This window comes from Hyaena hyaena, unplaced genomic scaffold (assembly GCF_003009895.1).
Source record: "Hyaena hyaena isolate Hyena2069 unplaced genomic scaffold, ASM300989v1 scaffold_186, whole genome shotgun sequence".
NCBI classification, from domain to species: Eukaryota; Metazoa; Chordata; class Mammalia; order Carnivora; family Hyaenidae; genus Hyaena; species Hyaena hyaena.
Window position 1 is genome coordinate 72,870 of NW_024080818.1, and position 14,812 is coordinate 87,681.

The 14,812-nt window shown below is 37.7% G+C and overlaps 1 protein-coding gene across 1 annotated transcript in view; it reads left to right on the forward strand.

Annotated features, from left to right (window-relative positions):
* Positions 1 to 14,812, forward strand: part of IGSF10 (immunoglobulin superfamily member 10) — a 54,387-nt gene that overhangs the window by 26,362 nt on the left and 13,213 nt on the right. The window contains exon 3 of the mRNA XM_039240979.1: positions 5,403 to 5,793. Within this exon, the coding sequence (XP_039096910.1) occupies positions 5,403 to 5,793 (391 nt within the window). The remainder of the gene's footprint in view (positions 1 to 5,402; positions 5,794 to 14,812) is intronic.

The following is a 14,812-nucleotide window of genomic DNA, read 5'->3' on the forward strand; positions in this document are numbered from 1 at the left end:
AGACCCCAAAATAGCTAAAGAAGCAATTTGGAAAAAGAATTGGAGAGATCACAATTCTCAGTTTTAAATTATGCTACAAAGCTATAGTAATCAAAACAGGATGGTACTGGCACAAAAATAGACACAGAGCAATAGACCAGCATAGAGAGCCCAGAAATAAACCCATACTTATATGCTCAACTAATCTATGACAAAGTAGGCAATAATACACACTGGGGAAAAGGTAATCTCTTCAATAATTGGTGCTGGCAAAACAGGACAGCTACATGCAGAACAATAAAATTGAACCATTTTCTAACACTATATACAAAATAAACTCAAATGGATGGATTAAAGATCTGACCTAAATATGAGACCTGAAACCATAAATTCCAGAAGCAAACATAGGCAGTAATCTCAGCCATAGCAACATTTTCCTAGATATCCCTCCCTGGGTAAGGGAAACTAAAGGAAAAATAAACTGTTGGAACTACACCAAAATAAAAAGGTGAAGGAAACCATCAACAAAAGACAATCTACCTAATGGGAGAAGATATATGTAAATGATAGATCAGAGGTTAAAATCAAACTATACAGAGAATTTATACAACTCAACATAAAAAAAAACCAAAACACTATTCAGTTTAAAAAAGCAGAGGTGCCTATGTGGCTCAGTCAGTTAAGCATCTGGTCTCAGGTCATGATCTCACAATTTGTGAGATGGAGCCCTGCATCATGCTCCCCACTGACAGCACAGAGCCTGCTTTGGATTCTCTCTTCCTCCCTCACTCATGCTTGCATTCTCTCTCTCTCAAAATAAAGACATTAAAAAGAAAAAGCATAAGACCAGAATAAGGATTTTTTCCAAAAAAGACATACAAATGGCTAAATACAACATGCGCAACATAACCAGTCATCAGGAAAATGCAAATCAAAACCACAATGAGATACCACCTCACACCTTTCAGAATAGCTAGGATTAAAAAGACAGGGGGCGCCTGGGTGGCTTAGTCGGTTAAGCGTCCGACTTTTGCTTAGGTCATGATCTCGCAGTTCGTGGGTTTGAGCCCCGCGTCGGGCTCTGTGCTGACTGCCAGTTCAGAGCCTGGAGCCTGTTTCAGATTCTGTGACTCTCTCTCTCTCTGACCCTCCCCTGCTCACGCTGTCTCTCTCTCTCTCTCCTAGAAATAAATAAAAATATTTAAAAAAATAATAAGACAGGGAATAACAAGTGAGTGTTGACAAGGAAATGCAGAAAAGGGAACCCACGTGCATTGTTAACTTGAAACTAATATGCACTTGAAACTAATATAACATTGCATATTATACATCAATAAAAATAATTATTCACAGACATGTATTTATTGTCATTTTGTTGGTTTTATGATTTTTTTTAGTTGTCTGTTTCTTAAAATCTCTTCCCTTATAATTTGGTGACTTTTATATTTATGTCTTTTTTTATTTTTTTGTGAAACTATTTAAGGTATTTGGTTTATGGCTACCACAAGGTTCATATATATTATGTATGTAGCAGCCTATTTAAGTTGAGGATCACTTAAGCTCAAGGGTGTTCTAAAAGTACTACATTTTTACCACGTTGCCAAATGTTTCGAATTTTGATGTCCTATTTAACGTCTTATTATTTTGTGTATCCATCAACTAATAATTATAAGTCTAGATGATTTTACTACTTTTGTCTTTTAACCCTCATACTAGCTATATAGGTGATCAATCCACTACCTTTAACATATGTTTACTTTTATTAGTGAGATCATTTCTTTCACAATTTTATTTTTTCTGGTTATCGCCTTTCCTTTTCCACTTAAGTTAGTTCCTTTAACATCTCTTGTAAGACTGGTTTGTTGTTGATGAATTCTTTTAGCTTTTGGTTGTCTGGGGAAACACCTTCTGTCTCCTCAATTCTGAATGATAATCCTACTGGATAGAGAATTCTTGTGATTTTTTTGTTTCCTTTCAGCACTTTGAATATACTGTATCACTCCCTTTTGGCCTGTAAATTTTCAGCGAAAAATCAGTTGTGATAGTTGTATGGGGGTTTCCTTGTATTAACTAGTTGTTTTTCTCTTGCTGCTTTTAAGATTCTCTCTTTAACTCTTGGTAATTTGATTATAATATGTATTGGCCTGGGTCTTTTTGGGTTCATCTTCTTTAGGAATCTTGGCCTCCTAGAGGTGGATGTCAGTTTTCTTTATTAGGTTAAGAAGTTATCAGTCATTATTACTTCAAATAGGTTTTCTGTTCCTTTTTGTCTCTCTGCTCCTTCTGCAACACCTATAATGCAAATGTTAGTATGCCTCATGCTGTCCCAGAGATCCTTTAAACTATATTTAGTTCTTAATGTTTTCCTTTTGCTGTTCCAATGGAGTTACTTCCACTGCTCTCTTCCACATCACTGATTCATTCTTCTATATCACCTAATCTGCTATTGATTCCCTCTAGTATACTTTTTTTATTTCAATTATTCTTCAGCTCTGATTAGTTCCTTTTTACATTTTCTATCTCATGGTTGAGGCTCTCATTGTGTTGATTCATCTTCTGAGTTTGGTGAACATCTATATGGTCATGATTTTGAATTATTTTTCAGGTAGATTTCTTATTTGTTTCCTTTAGGTCTTTTCCTGAGGTTTTATCCTGCTCTTTCATTTGGAACATATTCTGTATCTTCATTTTGTCTGTTTGTTTCTATGTATTAGGTAGATCAGTTGCATTACCCAGTCTTGAAGGAGTGAGCGGCTTTGTGCAGGTGTCTTGTTGGGTGTGGTAGTACCAAACCCTGTGATTCATCCAACTGAGGTGCGCCTGGGGTATCCCGTCTGGATTGTGTGCCCTCTCCTGCTGTGGCTTGTATGTATTGGTGGGGGGTGCAGGCCTTGAATGTGACTGGCAGTGAGGTCTGGTTGTGACCATTGCTTGGGAAGAAATTGCTCTCACCAGCACTGGGCCAGTGAGACTGAAGGGAAGTTAAAAGAAATGGTGCCTGCCATCATTTCTGTTCCCAAAGAATGTTAAAGCAGGTTCCTGCACCTCTGGCCCATACTTTATAATTTCCTTCACGTGTAAAACCCAGGCACTCTTTATACTACTGCCTCTGTCCTGGGACTTGGAGAAAGTTAGATTACACTTCTACTTTTTAAGAGCAGAGTGTCCGTTTCCTACTGCCCCACAGACCTAAACCCCACTGGTTCTCAAAGCCAGGCATTATGGAGGCTTGTCTTCCTAGCACAGGTTCCCTAGGCTTGGGAGTCCCATCCAATGTGCAGCTTAAACTTTTGTTTTCTCAGGGAGGGACTCTATGGTTATGATCCCCACCCCTACAACCCCCACTTATGGGTCATCACACTCGGATTGTGTGACTTAACCATATTTTTGTCCCTCTTATCTATCGTGGTGTCGTTTTTTTATATCCAAATTGTCTATAATCCTTCCTGCAAGTCTTCAGTTTGTTTTCAGAGATAGTTGTTTTATAAATAGTTGTAGTTTTAGTCTTGTTCATAGAAGAAGGTAAACTCAAAATCTTCCTACTCTCTTGATTCCCACGGATTTCTGTCTCATCTGATTTCTATTCCAAAGCTCCTTGTAAAATAGATACAGCATGATAAAACAAATTAAGTAATATCTTTATAAAAGATAAAATGTCAGTGTTCATAGAGCACTTTGACATCATACCAGGGCTGTATAATGCAGTAGAATTCAGTCTGGGCATGTAATTCCACTGATTTGGCTCAATAAGGCAAATGTCTTCAGAAAATAGGTTGGGATACATACCCTTTATGGAATTTCCATACATATTTATTCTCTTCACTGGCTTTTCAACAAATATTGAAGAACATGGAGTTTGAGATTATACTCCCAGGTAATAGTTAGGTTGAAGATTTTCTATGTGGTCAGTTTAATTTTTTGTTTGTTTATTAGGGAACTTTGCATTCCAGAGATGCATTCTTCAACAGAGGTGACATCTTAGGCCAAACGAGGAAAAAGAAATGCTAGCATTTCTTTCTCTTTTTGGGAGAAAGTGTAAGTTCAACTAGTAAGTGGAAAAGAACTTGGCGAATACTCCCATGCTCTTGAAATGTTCAGAAATTATTTTAATTTCTGAATCAATTAAAATAATATTCCCCATAATAACCAGAAGAGTGGAACATACCCCCAATGTCCATCACTGATAAGTGGATTAGCAAAATAAGTTACATGGAATATTGTTCTGAACTAAAAAGGAATGAATTGTAATTCTGAACAATACATAGAATTACAACATTTCAGAATGTTGTGATTCTACAACAGGGATGAGTCTTGAAATGATAAGGCAAATGGAAAAAAAGCAAGACACAAAAGGTCATGTATTGTACAACTCCATTTACATTAAATATTCAGAAAATTCAAATCCATAGAAACAAAGTAGTGGTTTTCTAGGGCTAGGCAGAGGGGGGAATGACTGCCAGTGGCATCAGTTTTGATGTTGGGGTAATGAAAACTTACCAAATTTAGTGGAGATGGTTGCACAACTCTGTTAATATATTAAAAATCACTTAATGTACACTTTAAAAAGGTGACTTTTATGCTCTGTGAATTATATCTCAATAGAACTGTTATAAATGTAAAAGATAACTTCAATATATTTATTGCTTTCTTATGGAAAATGTGGCTCAGGAACTCTTAAATCCACTTGAAATATCAAGATAACTAAAAAAGTAAGTTATGGAAATTTTAAATCACATACAAAAGTAAAAAGAATAGTATAATAAATCACAGCATATCACCCAGATTCAGTAGTTTTCAACAAATAACAGATCTTGCTTCACCTGTACTTCTACCCACTACTTTAACTCATTGCATTGTTTTGAAAGAAATCCAAGATATCTTAATGTCTTATCTGCAAGTACTTCAGTATATATCTCAAAGTTAAGGAATCTTTTAAAAATAACCACAGTATAAATATTCTATCTTTCCATTTTAGCAATAACTCCTTAATATTATCAAATTTTCTAAAAGCATTTTTTTAAAATGTTTTATTTATTTCTAGGAGAGAGAGAGAGACAGCGTGAGCAGAGGAGGGTCAGAGAGAGAGGGAGTCACAGACTGAAACAGGCTCCAGGCTCTGAGCCGGCAGTCAGCACAGAGCCCGACGCGGGGCTCAAACCCACGAACCGCGAGATCATGACCTAAGCGAAAGTCGGACGCTTAACCGACTAAGCCACCCAGGCGCCCCAATATTATCAAATTTTCATGAGTATTCTTATTTCCCTGATGTTCTCATGTTTAATTTGCTACTAATCTCTTTGAATTGGGATTCAAACAAGATACACATGTTGCATTGGCTTAATTCCCAACATATTTTATTGATACACTTTTCCCTTTTGTAAAATTCCTTTGACAAACTAAATGTGTTTTTTTTTAATTCTTAGGTGTTAAAAATGAGCTATAACAAAATTCGAAAACTTCAGAAAGATACTTTTTTTGGTCTCAGGAGCTTGACACGGTTGCATATGGACCACAACAATATTGAGTTTATAAACCCAGAGGTTTTTTATGGACTCACCTTTCTCCGACTTGTGCACTTGGAAGGAAATCAGCTCACAAAGCTCCATCCAGATACATTTGTCTCTTTGCAATACCTCCAGATATTTAAAACATCTTTCATTAAGTACCTGTACTTGTCTGATAACTTCCTGAGCTCCGTCCCTCAAGAGATGATTTCCTATATGCCTGATTTGGAAAGCCTTTATCTTCATGGGAACCCGTGGACCTGTGATTGCCATTTAAAATGGTTGTCTGACTGGATACAGGAAAAACCAGGTACATGTGCTATTTCTTTATCCTAATTAGAAGAAACCTGTCTGGAGGTTTTTATCAGTAAGCAGGGAGTCCGACGTAATTTAGCTGGAGAAAAAATAAATACTAAATACTAACTTAGTGGTAATGCATTATCTTTGATGAATTGGGCATTGTTTCAGGTCAATTATCTGGTCATCACTTCTGACCAAATTAGGAAATAAGAAATGTTTGTGTGTGTTACTCTTTACTGTGAGCCATAAAACCCTTCCCTTCCTTTGAGTCATTTAGTCGCTACACATTTTTAAAGCTCTATTCAAGGTCCTGTGCTCTGTGATGGAAATACCAACAGCACTCTCTGTTCTAACCATGCCTGTGATGGGTTACAGATGAGGAAACAATCAGAGTGTGAAATGTACTTTGATGGGGAAAGTAAAATTTGCCATGCTGAGGGCAAGATCCATTCAGTCAACAAGTAGTTATCTCCTCTGAACAAGAGGTCACAAACAACACAGGGATCTAAAACTAAACAAGATAGTTTCATCAATGAGCTTGCATTCATGTGGGGAAAATGAGCAAATGATTAAATGTACTGTTGACTGTTGAAATCTAAGTAAATAATGAAGTCTTTAGGATAATGACTGAAAGGAGCCCATTGATTTTGGCATCAAAGGGGTGGTTGGTTACTTTGGAAAGAGTGATGGGAGCCAGACTGCTATGGGTGGACAGATAGGTGGAAGGCAAGGATCAGTCTTTGGAGAGGTTTGACCTGAGAAGAGGGAGGGAGGATGGCAGCCAGATGGAAATATGCAATCACACAAGACTCTTCAAGCATTAGACAGAATTATGTTCACCGTGGAAGGCGCCAACACCAGAATAGGCAGATCATCCATTGAACAAGTCTCCTAGAAGATGAGAGGGCTAGAGATCCAGACATAGGAGGAGGGATTTTCCTTAGAAGTAGGAAAAAAGAGAACTAGGTTGGCACAGAGGCAGGGGAATTCCTGAGTCTGGTAGAAAAGGCAAAGGACATTCTTATTTCCTGGATTTTCTCCTCGATTAAGTTGTAGGAGAGGTGACTGAGTAAGGTCCTAGGAAGGGGTCAAGGTCAGAGACTTGAGAAAGGTGGAAAACATTTGAGGGTGCTGCTGTCATGTGTGTGTATGTATGATCAGTTAATTAGTTAAAAAGTAAATCCAAAACCATTAGCTGAACAATGTGAATAACTTTAGGCCACTAGGTAACACCTTTGCTCTCCATGAGCAAATCTTTTAGGTAAATACGCTAAACACATACAAAGACAGGCTATGAATGAAAAACAGCAAAATACTTAAGTTGAAAATTTAGTTCTGTAGAATCTCAGAGACAGTAAAAAATTACTTCTGCCTTGATTACAAAGGAAGGAAACTGGAATGGGGCAGAAAAGATATATCAAAGGGAAAAGGAGGAATAAGAACGAACAGGAAGTTAACATGTACTGAGTTTGTGGTTGACATTGTGCCAGATCCTTTGCATATTAATCCTCCCAATAATCCTGCATTTATAGACTAAGAAATTGAGACTTAGAAAATTCGGGTGTTTTGGGCTATTTATTTAGACCATTTATGTTTCAGTTTTCTCACCTGTAATTAACACAGAGATAAGAATAACTGGAAACAATAATTAAAATAATACAAAGTGCTTAGCACAGTATATAGCTTAAAGCAAGCACTCAATACATAGGAAGCTTATCATTTTCATTGCCACCCATCCAGGTCACACAGCTAGAAAGTAGAAACTCAAAAGCCAAAACCTTTTCTCTAAAATGTACTTGGATTTATCACTTACGTATAATACTCAGGACTCATCCCAAGTGCCCGCATTCAAGCCCATCACCCATTTAGCCCATCCTCCTATCAACTCCCCTCCAGCAACCCTCAGTTTGTTCTCTGTAAGAGTTTATGGTTTGCCTCCCTCTCTTTTTTATCTTATTTTTCCTTCCCTTCCTCTATGTTCATCTGTTTTGTTCCTTAAATTCCATATATGAGCAAAATCACGTGATATTTGTCTTTCTCTGACCAACTTATCTTGCTTAGTATAGTACATTCTAGTTCCAACCACATTGTTGCAAATAGCAAGATTTCATTGTTTTTGATGGCCAAGTAATATTCCATCATGTATATATACATACATAGACATACACACCACATCATCTTTATCCATTCATCAGTCAATGGGCATTTGGGCTCTTTCTATAATTTGGCTATTTTGATAGCACTGCTTTAAACATTGGGGTGCATGTGCTCCCTCAAATCAGCATTTTTGTATTTGTATTGGATAAATACCTAGTAGTTCTACTGCTGGGTCATAGGGTAGTTCTATTTTCAATTTTTTGAGGAATCTCCACGATGTTTTCTAGAGTGGCTGCACCAGTTTGCATTCCCACCAATAGTGCAAGAAGCTTCTTCTTTTTCCATATCCTCACCAACATCTGTTGTTTCCTGAGTTGTTGATTTTAGCCACTCTGACAGGGTGAGGGGTATCTCATTGTGGTTTTGATTTGTGTGTCCCTGATGATGTGATGTTGATCATCTTTTCATGTGTCTTTTAGTCACCTGCAGGTCTTCTTTGGAGAAGAAGTCTTTCTGCCTATTTCTTCACTGGATTCTTTGGTTTTTGGGTGTTGAGTTTGCTAAGTTCTTTATAGATTTTGGATACTCACCCTTTATCAGATATGTCCTTTGCAAATATCTTCCCCCATTCTGTAGGCTTTTTTGTTTGTTTAGTTGTTTCCTTTGCTGTGCACATCACCTTTGATGAGGTCCCAGTAGTCATTTTTGCTTTTGTTTTCCATTGCCGCTGGACACATGTCTAGCAAAAAGTTGCTATGGCCAAGGTCAAAGACGGGCTGCCTGCTTTCTCCGCTAGGATTTTGATGGTTTCCTGTCTTAGATCTATTTTATCTTTCAGTTTATTTTTGTGTATGGTGTAAGAAAGTGGTCTAGATTCATTCTTCTGCAAGTCTATTCTACTCCTGAAACCATTACTACACTCTGTGTAATAAAGTGTCAGAAGCCTATAGTCCACAAACCTAAAATCTTTCCTATCTGGCCCTTTACATAAAAAAGATTGCAGATCTTGGCCTCTAGAACAAAACCTCAGCTCCTTAGTCCAGTAATGCCTAACCTAGCCTCAACCTCATTTCCTTCCTTTCCAACCCCTCAGCCCCTCTTCAATCCCAGACATAATCTACGCTGTTTTAGTACCTCATCCCTGCTGCTTTCCTGCCTGGAGCATTTGCCTTCCTTTTCTGCCTGATGGGCTCCTAGCTAACCTGCAAACTCTGTTCAGTACTCCATCTTTCTGGAAGCATGGTGCTGCTCCACTCATCCCATCTGTATTCGAATATAGCTGACCATTGAAAATGTGAGGTTAGGGGTATTCTCCCCCAACACAGTTGAAAATCCATATATAACTTAATTTCCTAAAACTTAACTACTAATAGTCCACTGTTGGCTGAAAGCCTTACTGATAACATAAATGGCCACTTATCTCATATTTAGTACATGGTATGCTTTTTATACTTTGTATACTATGTATCTTTATAAGATAGCTAGAGAAAAGCTTTTTGAGCAAATCATAAGGAAAATACATTTACAGTATTGTACTGTATTAATACTATAAATTTACATGGTCTGTTTGCAAGATAAATTATATCAGTACCTATATCATCTTATAGGATACAAAACACTGTAGATGTTATACAGACATCCAAAATGAAAAGATGTCAAAAAGAAATTCATGTTTATTTTATATTCATGCATTGATAATGAAACAGCAATATGATTGCTTTATGGTAGCCTACCCTATACACTAATGAATGAATCATTATAAACTTTATGGCATATACAGTATTAGTCCTATTCATAATACAATGTTGAAAACAGTGTATTTTTTAAAAACTACCACTTACTTGTAATAACAGGTTGATAATGCAGTTTCTCCAATAAGAGCAAGGCATGCTGTATGGCAAGGACAGTATGCCTATGTAAGGAGACGCTGTCTACATCCACACACATCTTGCACATGGTCTATGTAATGAAGACTGAGGCAGCAACATCTCATACAGTTGTTACTGTGTAGTTATTGGCTTTTCACAGAAACACACATGAACAAAACATAAGTTTATTAACTTTACAGCATGATAATTACTGTTTACTCTATGGAAGTGGATCATCATTAGGTCATCATCTTCACACGGAATAAAGGATGAAGAGAAGGCATTGGTCTTGCTGTGGAGGAAGTAGACGGGGAGGCAGGAGGGGCAAGTACAATCAGGGTAGCTTTACAGTAATACATTGTAATTTTCTGACTTGATTTTTATTTTTATAAAAATGTTTTCATATAGTACCAACCTTCCTTCCATCCTCTGCTTTAGTTTCAGTATCCCTATCATAGAAAGGTCCATGTCATAAAGGAAGTCAAAAGCAGTCTTGAATTAACAGGAACCCTTCTGCAACATTGTCTAATGTCAATTTGTTTCCTGGCAGTGCTTTTTCTGTGTCTTCTTCCTCACTTTTGCACAATGATTTGGAAACATTAATCACTATCAAGTCCTATTTTGTTAATTCCTCTATGTGGTATCTTTTAGCTCTTGAATTTGTCTAAGATCTGTATCTTGAAACCCTTCATCAACACTTCCTCAGTCTGCTCTCCCAGCTCTTTTTTTTTTTCTCCTGTATCAACAGTCTCTTTAATGATTTCCTTGATTGGCTCTGTGCTAAATCCTTTGAATTCATACACATCATCTGGACATGTTTTTCTCCAGCAGGAGTTTACTGTTTCAGATATGATGGCTTCCATGGCTTTTCCTGTAACAATGGCATCTTCATTGGTGTAATCCTTCTAGATTTTTATGATATCCTCTCAGAGTTCTCTTCCATTGAATTAATAATCCTTTCCATGGAGATTTGTGTATAATGAGCCTTAGGGCCTGTGACTCCCTGAATTAGAGGATGAATTAGAGATGTATTTAGGGGGGTGCCTGGGTGGCTTAGTTGGTTAAGCGTCCGACTTTCGCTTAGGTCATGATCTTGAGGTTCGTGGGTTCGAGCCCCACGTCGGGCTCTGTGCGGTCAGCTCAGAGCCTGGAGCCTGTTTCAGTCTGTGACTCCCTCTCTCTCTCTCTCTGACCCTCCCCTGCTCACGCTGTCTCTCTCTCTCTCTCTCTCTCTCCTAGAAATAAATAAAACATTAAAAAAATGTATTTAGGGCAAGTAAACCACTTTGATGCCTTTGGTATTGAACTCATAGGGTTGTGGGTGGCTAGGGGCATTGTCCAACATCAAAATAACTTTTACAAAGCAGTTCCATACTGGCAAGGTACTTCATGACTTCAGAAACACAGAATCAATGGGAACAAAAAAGTATTCTCATCATCCAGACCTTATTGTACAATCAAAATGTTTATCATTTCCCTTCAAGACTCGAGAATTAATAGCTTTACAGATAAGGGCAGTCCAGATCAAGAACCCAACCACATTTGCATAAAACAGTAAAGTTAGCCTATCCCTTCCTGCCTTAAATCCTCTTCCTTGCTAATAAATGTCCTTCGTGGCATTTTCCCCCCAGAATAGGGCACTTTTCTCTACATTAAAAACCTGTTCAGACAGATATCTAGTCTCCTCAATGATTTTTGTGATGTTGTCTGGAAACTCTTCTACTCCCTCTTGGATGATAGAAACTGTTTCTCCTGCTATCTTGATCTATTTTAAGCCAAATCTCTTTCTAAAACTATCAAACCATCCTTTGCTGGCATTAGGTCTTGAGATCGAGATCCTTCTCCTTCAAGTTTCATACAATGACTGCTTTTTTGTGAATCATAAATGGTCCACAGATATGCCTTTCTGATAGCAATCCTACGCCCACATAAAAGCTGCATTTTCCACACAAGATAAAAAGGCATTTTGCAAAAACTGCAAGGTTCTCATGCCTTCTGGTGTAGCTACAGTGACAGCTTCAGGAATTTCTTTTTTTTTTTTTTTTTTTTCCCCCCACAAAGGTCCTTATACTGGATCCACAGTTGCAAACCTCAAAGCAAAGCACTTAACTTTTTCGTGTAATGTCATCACTTTTCTCTGCTTCTTGGGAGCGCTCCCAACACCACTAGTGGCACCTTCTGTGGGTCCATTGCTATTATTCAGGGTTCATGGTATTACACTGGACATGATGAAAAATAGATGAGAACCATGAGAATCATTTTTTACTGCACTATGCAATTTACTGGAGAGATGAAATGCACCCAAGATGATTAGTGTCACAGCATTCTTACAAAGATTCTTACAACAGTTGAGCTTACCTCAATAGCAATAGAAAGTGGCTAATTTATGCATTTATGATTTAATACTTTACCTTTATGTTTGTTTACATTTCTCATAACTGAATGGTGCCATATATGGTCTTTAAGTGTGTGCATAATTTGATACATTTTAACTCTTTATAATATTTGTGCGTATTTTGTGCATTCATGACATAAAAAAACATTTTCAACATTTCTAGGCTATGTGCTTTACCTGTGAGGTTTTTCAAATGGTCACAATCTCCAAAAATTTTTCTATTTATATTTATTTAAAAAATTCATGTGTAAGTGTATCCTCGCAGTTCAAATCTGTGTTGTTCAAGGGCCAACTGTGATCATTTCACTACTTTGTCCAAGATTCCATTCGTGAATGGAAAACATTATATTTATTAGTATTAAATGTCTATTACCTTTCTATGTCTGATTTAGTCCTAGCCCCTAGAATGTGCCTAGAACATAGGAGGTACTCATTTTTTGTTAAACTACTCTTCAATTAGCCATTTTAATTGTGAATACAAACAAGTCCACCACCCACTTATGATCTTAATATATCCCCAAATTGTATATGTATATATACACACACATATATAATTAGCCAAACCCAGTAGGGCTAACATCTTTCAGTCCTGTCTAAATTAAGTGTTCTCCTTTTGACTGAGATGCCTTAATGATAATCCTATACGAGTTATGAATTAGTCATGTCAGCTTCTGCTTTGACTTTATTCCAGGAGATTTGACAGTTTCTCATGTCTTCAGTTGCTTTATTTGGCATGTGATAGACCATCCTTTTGCACACATTTCAGTAATCCAGTGTAACACAGCTTTATCTATTTGTGGTTATCTTCCCTTCTTAAGTTCCACAAAGCTTTTTGTGTTGCTTCTTTATAAAATAAGGACTTTGTGGCTATTTCTTTGATAAACATTTGTTTTACAAAAGTCAAATTTATGTCCAGCTTCTCTGTTTTCGGGCCTTCCTACCTACATAATAATGTCTTGTTTTAGTGCCAAAGCATAGTGTAATTTTTTTTTTAAGTTGGGGTTCTCTTTTTTCTTTCTTTTTTTAATTTTAGAGAGAGGGTGAGCAAGCACCAGCAGGAGAGAGGGGAGAAGGGAGAGAGACAGAAAATCTTAAACAGTACAGAGCCCAACACGGGGCTGGATCCCATGAGCCTCGTATCATGACCTGAGCTGAAATCAAGAGTTGGATGCTCAGCCAACTGAGCCTCCCAGGTGACCCAAAAGCATAGTGTAATCTTAATACAAACATTTTAAGTGATAAACTTAATATGTGTATTACCAACTATGCTTGTAACTCAGTTAAAGAGGAAACAATATATATAGCTAAGACACTGTTCAGTGTGTGGTGGTGGTACCTATATCAAGATTGCCAGTAGGTCAGTTACTACTGTAAAACACCTTCAATTTTAAGACTCATCTCAATTTACAAGTTAAAATGTGGAAGAAATATGACCTTAGAATTAGGCCGGCCTGCCTGCCTTTATCCTTCCCTCCAATCTTTCCTGAGCATCCACTGGCTGGGGCTGAGGACATACAGATAAACAAGTACAGAGCTTACAGTCTTCTGGGAAGGCAGACAACTAGACAAGCTCATTCTGATAGTGGGTGATTGAGGAGTAGGATAGAAGTGGAAGGTACAACAGCATAAAGCAGGAAGCCTACCCAAAAGTGGTTTTTGTGGCTGGGTCCCAAAGGATGTAAGTAGTTAGACATGGATGAAAGAGGACATGTCAGACAGCAGGCGACGGGAAGTAGAAGGAACAGAATATGTCAGAGCCTAATAAGGCATGGCACGTTTGAGGAATGGAAAAATCTCTCTGTGTGACTGAAACTTAGTGCGACTGAGGGAACGACGTGACAGGTAAGATCTACACCTGAAGTAAAATACCTGCTGTCCAGGGCCTGCTAACTCTGGTCCAGGTGGTAGTGATAGTTAGGCATTCTGTGATCTGGTTTAATTATACCAGAAGTCAGCTGTGTTTTTTGCTATAGTGAGGTTTGAACCCACTATCAGTAGGTAAAGAGTTATAGCTGGTTGGTAAGTGGGTGACTGAGAAGAGCCTCTTATGAGCACTCAAAGGTTTTCAGGCTTGCCAGCTACTTCCTCTGCATAGGTTTAGATTGTAAAATTTACTGAGTTGCTGAGCCAAATGTATGTAGCATCACCTGTCATATTGAAGTACAAACTGAAGGGTTTGGAGTCCGTCCACGCTGTCACAAATGGCACAGTCTTATCCTTCTTTTGGTAGCTAATATTCCATTATATATACATACCACATCTTCTTTATTCATTCTTCTATTGATAGACACTCAGGTTACTTTCATATCCTGGCTATTGTAATGCAGCCATAAGCATAGGGGTGTATGTAGTTTTTTGAATTGGTATTTTTTTATTATTTGGGTATACCCAGTAGTGGAATTGTTGGGTCATATGGCAATTCTATTTTTAATTTTTTGAGGAAAATCCATACTGCTTTCCACAGTGGCTGTACCAGTTTTCATTCCCATCGACAGTATGAGGGTTCCTTTTCTCCACATCCTTGTTGGCAAGTGTCATTTGTTCATCTTTCTCAAGATTGCTTTGGCTACTTGGGGTCTTGGTGGTGCCCTACATATTATAGTAGTAGAAGTTCTAGTTTTGTGAAAAATGTGGGTATTTTGATAGGGATTATATTGAATCTGTAGATT